This window comes from Carassius auratus, chromosome 48, assembly GCF_003368295.1.
Source record: "Carassius auratus strain Wakin chromosome 48, ASM336829v1, whole genome shotgun sequence".
NCBI classification, from domain to species: Eukaryota; Metazoa; Chordata; class Actinopteri; order Cypriniformes; family Cyprinidae; genus Carassius; species Carassius auratus.
Genome location: NC_039290.1, coordinates 285,838 through 293,880, shown reverse-complemented (window position 1 = coordinate 293,880; position 8,043 = coordinate 285,838). Strand labels below are relative to the sequence as shown.

General features: G+C 44.8%; 1 protein-coding gene across 1 annotated transcript in view; it reads right to left on the bottom strand.

The window, feature by feature from the left end:
* Positions 1 to 976: 976 nt before the first annotated feature.
* The window catches only part of LOC113065401 (ephrin type-B receptor 4-like), a 21,605-nt gene continuing 14,538 nt past the window's right edge, over positions 977 to 8,043 (bottom strand). Inside the window, exons 10-17 of the mRNA XM_026236617.1 lie at positions 7,837 to 7,898; positions 6,858 to 6,971; positions 6,446 to 6,693; positions 4,347 to 4,562; positions 3,568 to 3,717; positions 3,289 to 3,485; positions 2,296 to 2,454; positions 977 to 2,071 (exon numbers count right to left, since the gene is read on the bottom strand). Coding sequence (XP_026092402.1) covers positions 1,972 to 2,071; positions 2,296 to 2,454; positions 3,289 to 3,485; positions 3,568 to 3,717; positions 4,347 to 4,562; positions 6,446 to 6,693; positions 6,858 to 6,971; positions 7,837 to 7,898 — 1,246 coding nt within the window. The 3' untranslated portion in view covers positions 977 to 1,971. The remainder of the gene's footprint in view (positions 2,072 to 2,295; positions 2,455 to 3,288; positions 3,486 to 3,567; positions 3,718 to 4,346; positions 4,563 to 6,445; positions 6,694 to 6,857; positions 6,972 to 7,836; positions 7,899 to 8,043) is intronic.

Genomic DNA, 8,043 nt, shown 5'->3' with positions numbered 1-8,043 from the left:
GTAAGTACAGTAACGAAGTAAAGCTACTCCGTTACTGTCCACCACTGCGAATCATTTGATTCAGATCGGAACTTCTAGCGGGGATCGCGAATCATTTGAGTCAGATCGGAACTTCGGAGCGCGTATCATTTGAGTCAGATCGGAACTTTGGAGCGCAGATCGCGAATCATTTGAGTCAGATCGGAACTTCGGAGCGTGGATCGCGAATCATTTGAGTCAGATCGGAACTTCGGAGCGCGGATCGCATTTGATTCAGATCGCAACTTTGGAGCGCTGATAGCGAATCATTTGAGTCAGAACGGAACTTCGGAGCGCGGATCGCGAATCATTTGAGTCAGATCGGAACTTCGGAGCGCGGATCGCATTTGATTCAGATCGCAAATTCGGAGCGCGGATCGCGAATAATTTGAGTCAGATCGGAACTTCGGAGCGCGGATCGCATTTGATTCAGATCGCAACTTCGGAGCGCGGATCGCATTTGATTCAGATCGCAACTTCGGAGCGCTGATAGCGAATCATTTGAGTCAGAACGGAACTTCGGAGCGCGGATCGCGAATCATTTGAGTCAGATCGGAACTTCGGAGCGCGGATCGCGAATCATTTGAGTCAGATCGCAACTTCGGAGCGCGGATAGCGAATCATTTGAGTCAGATCGCAACTTCGGAGCGCTGATAGCGAATCATTTGAGTCAGAACGGAACTTCGAGCGGGGATCGAGAATCATTTGATTCAGATGACTGAGTTTTCACTGCTTTAGGATTAACAGAACTTTAGATACTTTCCATATTGTAATTAAGAACCAACTTTGTATTAAGAAGAGATTTAGAGCCAGTTAATACATGTGTGTGTGATGAAGAGTGACAAAACAGAAACTCAATTCAATGTAGGCTACATAGTACAAGCAGCAATTTTTTCTGGTGTTATACATAATGTTCTTATATATTCCATATTTTAGTGTTTGGCAAGCTACAATAAAGGTGAGTAAAAAAAAGTTTATTACATATAAAATTACATGAAAACCATCGGGGGTCAATTTGACCACATCACAATCAATGTAAGCAAAATCTGTACAGCCTCCTGAAAACACACCGGTGTCTACACTTGGCATTCAAAATAGGCAAGAAATTAATGTTTCAAGCAGTTTGAAACCACAGAGCAGGGTGTCAAACTCAGCTGCTGGAGGGCACATGGTGAATTAGTTTCCTGGGTTTGACTTTATAACAGGGTTTTAAATTAGTCATGAAATGAATATTCACTCTAAATGCGTAAATATATATATGATCTTATTGTGAACTGATCTGGTCTCATTCTAAAGATGTTTTGAGCTGGTGATGTTTAATCAGAATGTGATAACTGGATCTTCTTCTCTCTGGTGATGTGTGCAGGATTCCTTCAGCGCTCTTAAGCTCCGCCTCCACAGCTGTGCTCATCTGCATACGTCACGCCCACATCTCAGCTCCAGCCCCGCCCTTCATGTTGTCTTTGTTGATAATCCGATTCACTCAGATGTATGTCACTGAGATTCAGTTCTCTAGTTCTCCACACACACACACACACACACACACTGCAGCAGCTCTGCTGGGAGGGGCCAGTGCAGATCTTTAATGTTATTGGTCACATGGATTACACTCAGTTTGATTGACAGCTCCCACAGTACTTTTGCTAAACAAACATTTGTTCATTATTTGTGCTGTTTTTATACGTACAAAACAATAATTACAAAATAATCTCAATTTATAATAATAATTATAATGAATCTTCAATGTGAAGATCCGATTAAGCTCCCAGAATGCAACAGTAACACGTCATCCGCTGACGTCTCTGTCGTAACGCTCGTCTGTCTCTTCACGAGGCCGAAGACAAAACCAAGAGAATAAACCCCAGAGATTCTGTCCTGATTGGCTGGTCCTGTGGTGCTCCACAGTGATTGGTCGATCGGTCTGATAGCAGAAGCAGGGCATGCTGGGAAGCGTCAGTATCGCAGGGATCCGCCGTGGACCCGCAGTGTTTGGATGCTGGACAGAATCTTCTTCTGGTGACCCGCTAAAGTCACGCCGATCCTCAGGAGATCCCTGGACACAACACTGCAATTACTCCTCAATTCTATTTGCTTTTTATTTTAAGGTTTCATTTCTAATTCTAATTTTTTGTTAGGTTTAGTTTTTTTAGTCACTTTTAGGTGTAGTTATTTTAACATGTCTAACTAAGTGAAAAAGAGACATGTTTATGTAACTTGAGTCAATGCTAACAGCCGTGCTAACTGATGAGTATGAACACTAGTAGCGCAGTGACTCACTCGGTGGAGATGTGTGACACCAGCTGGATGGAGGTGAAGCCGGCCTGCAGGAAGTTGTCCTCGTATCGCTCCATCTTGATGATCCGGAGCCAGTCGGACACTGAGCTGCAGTGAGAGAGAGACGGAGGAGGACGCTGGTCCAGCAGAGGGTGAGACGGCCTGAGACACACACACACACACACACACCGGTCAATCACACACGCCAGGACAGGAAGTGACATCACCAGCCGTGTGCTGCTACTGCACATCCACAGATTATACAGATCTTACATTATATATCTTATATACGGCAGTGTATTTTTGGAGTAATCTTTATGAACGATTTCAAACTGATGTGGTTCTTTAATAAATTTATCAATTATAAACATAAATACACTTTTAAATGATATAAATATGTATTTTTTACTTTTCAAAAGTTTTGAGGTTGTTTTTTTTTAAAGAAATTAATGATTTTATTTGTCAAGGATGCATTAAACTGTTTAAAAGTGACAATATAGAAATGTAACAAAATATTTATATTTCAAATAAATGCTGTTCTTCTGTGAATCCTGAAAATTAAAAAGTATCACAGTTTCCACAGAAATATTGAGCAGCACAACTGTGTTCAACATTGCTAATAATCAGAAATGTTTCTTGAGCAGTAAATCATCATATTATTCTGATTTCTGAAGATCATGTGACACTGAAGACTGGAGGAATGATGCTGAAAATACAGCGGAGCATCACAGAAATACATTACACTTTAACACAGATTCACACAGAACACAGATGATTCAGACACATTAAAATAACGTATTCATTCCAAACGTGTGTGTGTGTTCTGTAGGTGTGCTTGTATTTAAGGACCATGTTTAGTGTGTGTGGATGTTTTATAGATGGCTGGAACATTTCAGCAACTGTCATCCGTTCACATTCAGAACGAGCAGGATACAGCAGTGAAGGTGATTAACTTCCCCTGCAGCCTCACACACACACACACACACACACACACACCCTGTGTCTGAGATGCGTCCGGTGATCTTGAGCGAGGCTGGGTTGCGGATCAGTCGGTCGAGGGCAGAGACGATGGCACAGAAGCGTGGGCGAGACGATCTCTCCTTCTGCCAGCAGTCCAGCATCAGCTGGTGCAGAGACGCAGGGCATTCTGGGGGAGGAGGCAGGCGGTAGTCCTGCTCGATGGCGTTGATCACCTGCACACACACACACACACACACACATCATCAGTGGGCTCAGAACACACTCGTCCGTCAGATCAGATTAAACCTCACTCACGTCCTGGTTGCTCATGTCCCAGTAGGGTCTCTCTCCGAACGACATCACCTCCCACATCACGATGCCGTAGCTCCAGACGTCTGACGCCGAGGTGAACTTACGGAAGGCGATGGCTTCAGGAGCCGTCCAGCGGATCGGGATCTTCCCGCCCTGACACACACACACACACACACACACACACACACATGAATACTACACCTCCAGGAAGAACTGAAAGCTCTTTTATTCTATCTGTGTCTTAGTCCTGTGGTTTCTACACTTACTTCTTTCTTGTTGCTTTTTTAAATAGTAAATATACAAAATAATAAAAAGAACCATCTTGTTTAATAACTGTGTCAGAATATGGTGAGAGAATATCAATCGATCAACAGATAAAGACTTCTGCATGTTCTTTAGTATTTCTCTCATGTATGAATATTGGACACCTGCTGATAGATGTAATGTGGTAAATGTGTGATAATTATAATAAAATATCTGGAATTTACAACTACAAAATCAGATTATAAAAAGTTCACAAAAATGTAATCTACTAATACAAATAAAACATCTAAACCCCCAAAATTTTTTTTCTTAAAATTGGATTCGGGACTAAAATTGAACTCAATTATGTCAGAACTTATAATAAAAAAAAATTATATGTTTATTTTACGAAAAAAAAGGGAAATTACTGTAAATGAGCATAATAAAATCAGTCATCTTGATCAGAAGAACAGTACGGAACCGGAGGGGTGACTATCATTGAGAGCATGCAGTGAAGGGTGTGGTGGGCGTGTCCTCACCAGTGAGCTGGTGTACGTGGGGTCAGAAGAGTTCTCCGTCAGGAATCTGGACAGGCCGAAGTCAGACACCTTACACACCAGGTTACTGTTGACCAGGATGTTTCGCGCCGCTAGATCCCTGTGAACATAACTCTTCTCCGACAGGTACTTCATACCAGACGCAATCCCACGCAGCATCCCCACCAGCTGGATGGGCGTGAACTGACCGTCGTTCAGCTGCAGACGGAGAGAGAGAGATGGGTGAGAGCGGGCGACACTTCTGACACAACATCAGAGACACAGAGAGAGAGAGAGCGAGAGAGAGAGAGCGAGAGAGAGAGAGAGAGAGAGAGAGAGCGAGGACACGGGTGAGAGCTTGCGACACTTCTGACCCGACATCAGACAGACAGAAAGAGAGACACAGGTGAGAGCAGGTGACACAACTGACCCAACATCAGATAGAGAGAGAGAGCAAGATGGGTGAGAGCGGGCGACACTTCTGACACAACACCAGACAGAAAGGGAGAAACAGAGAGAGAGACGGGTGAGAGCGGGCGACACTTCTGACCCAATATCAGACAGACAGACAGAGAGAGATGGGTGAGAGCGGCGACACTTCTGACCCGACATCAGACAGACAGAGAGAGAGAGATGGGTGAGAGCGGGCGACACTTCTGACCCGACATCAGTGAGACAGACAGACAGACAGAGAGAGATAGGTGAGACTGGGCGACACTTTTGACCCAACATCAGACAGACAGAGAGAGATGGGTGAGACTGGGTGAAACATCTGACCCGACATCAGACAGACAGAGAGAGAGGGGTGAGAGAGGGGGACACTTCGGACCCTACATCAAACAGACAGAGATGGGTGAGACCGGGTGACACATCTGACCCAACATCAGACAGACAGACAGAGAAAGATGGGTGAGACCGGGTGACACATCTGACCCAACATCAGACAGACAGACAGAGAGAGAGATACAGGTGAGACGGGGCGACACATCAGACCCGACATCAGACAGACAGAAAGAGAGACACAGGTGAGAGCAGGTGACACAACTGACCCAACATCAGATAGAGAGAGAGAGCAAGATGGGTGAGAGCGGGCGACACTTCTGACACAACACCAGACAGAAAGGGAGAAACAGAGAGAGAGACGGGTGAGAGCGGGCGACACTTCTGACCCAATATCAGACAGACAGACAGAGAGAGATGGGTGAGAGCGGCGACACTTCTGACCCGACATCAGACAGACAGAGAGAGAGAGAGAGAGAGAGAGAGAGAGAGAGAGAGAGAGAGAAATACAGGTGAGACCGGGCAACACTTCTGACCCAACACCAGACAGAGAGATGGGTGAGACCGGGTGACACATCTGACCCAACATCAGACAGACAGAGAGAGAGAGAGAGAGAGAGAGAGAGAGAGAGAGAGAGAGAGAGAGAGAGATAGATACAGGTGAGACCGGGCGACACTTTTGACCCAACATCAGACAGACAGAGAGAGAGAGATACAGGTGAGACGGGGCGACACATCAGACCCGACATCAGACAGACAGAGAGAGAGAGAGAGAGAGAGAGAGAGAGAGAGAGAGAGAGAGAGAGAGAGAGAGATACAGGTGAGACCGGGCGACACTTTTGACCCAACATCAGACAGACAGAGAGAACAAGTGAGAGATGGGTGAGACCGGGCAACACTTCTGACCCAACACCAGACAGAGAGATGGGTGAGACCGGGTGACACATCTGACCCAACATCAGACAGACAGAGAGAGAGAGAGAGAGAGAGAGAGAGAGAGAGAGAGAGAGAGAGAGAGAGAGAGAGAGAGAGAGAGAGAGAGAGAGAGAGAGAGAGAGAGAGAGAGAGAGAGAGAGAGAGAGATACAGGTGAGACCGGGCGACACTTTTGACCCAACATCAGACAGACAGAGAGAGATACAGGTGAGAGAGGGTGACACTTTGGACCCTACATCAAACAGACAGAGATGGGTGAAACCTGGCGACACATCTGACCCGAAATCAGACAGACAGACAGAGAGAGATGGGTGAGACCGGGCGACACATCTGACCCGACATCAAACACACAGAGAGAGAGAGAGAGAGAGACAGACAGGTACTGACCCGCAGGAAGGAGTCCAGTGCGCCGTTCTCCATGTACTCGGTCAGAATCATCACAGGACAGGAAGCTGTGATCACTCCCTCCAGGTGAATGATGTTGGGATGCTGGAACTGACCCATGATTGACGCCTCTGACAGGAAGTCCCGCCTCTGCTTGTCTGTGTAGCCAGCCTTCAGGGTCTTAATGGCCACGTAGTTCTCTTTCTTCCCAGGAACCCTGAGCCGGCCGCGACACACCTCACCGAACTCACCTGCACACACATCACAAATGAAGACTATCAGATTCACACACACACAATAGTGTAATGTGAGCTGTGCTTTCATCGGGTGTGTGTGGCCCATATTACTGCTGTTCACACAGAAACACGAGCCCCGCGCCACACCTGCGCTCAACAATCACACACACGGTTCTCACCGGCACCGATCACCTCCTCGATCTTCACAAACGACACGTCGATCTCTTTAGCGAACTCCCTCACCAACTCGTTCGGATCCTCGTATGTGAACGGATCGATGTACACTTTAATCCCTGTGAGACACACACACACACACACACACACACACACACACACACACACACACAATTAAACCACAAGAAAACATGTGAAGCATGTCTGAATGTGTATGGCTTTGCAATCATCTGAAATAAAGATTATTTTTCTTTTATTTGAGTTCATGTTTATTTGATTTAAAGCACTGATTTATTTTATGGTCGGAGGTTTAGTTAACTATAATAACCCTGGTATGAAGCGGTTTTACTGGTTTTAGTGAGTATTTCTGTGTAATTAGCTTGGATCTTTGCATGTTTTAGTCAATTTTCTATTTGTCAATCATAATCCATATTTCATTATCTAAAAATATGATATACAAAGTTATAATAAACAAGTTTTGTAAGTAAATATACTTTTCTTTATTTGTCATTTGTAAATAATATTTAAGTCAAAAATAATATATAAACTATTATTGTTTTTATTATATGTAAATATTATTTACTTTATAGGTCAATTATAAATAATATATTGTTGCAAGTTATTATTTTGTAAATAGATCACATATTTTATATAATCACATTTTGCTGCACACGTTCAGATCTTAGAACAGAAGTCTTTTGATACATGATCGAACACTTAATGACTTTTGTTGATGTGATCTTATGCTGAAGTGATTGTATTAGGATTAATCATATTTCAGAGTGATACAAACAGGTGATGAACACGTCTCCACATGAAGCACATGTGTCTCATCCGGCCGTTGCCTGGCAACAGTAAACAACTACACTGCTGTAAGATGTTTCTCTGCTCGTGTGTGTGTCACTCTCATGTAAACAACACAAACCAGCGGTGACAGATTGACCGCGGTATAACACATTCCTGATCACAGGACGGCACACTCACCCTGACCCATCAGGAACTGGCTGCTCTTATCCGGGTCTGGATCCCGTGTGCGGCTGGAGCGCCTGAGACACACACACACACACACACACGCACACACGCGGGTTTAGATGGACAGACTGACTCTGTGTTTACATGTGATTGGATTATACAGAGCTGTGTGTGTGTGTGTGTGTGTGTGTGTGTGAGTGTGTGAGTGTGTGTGTGAGA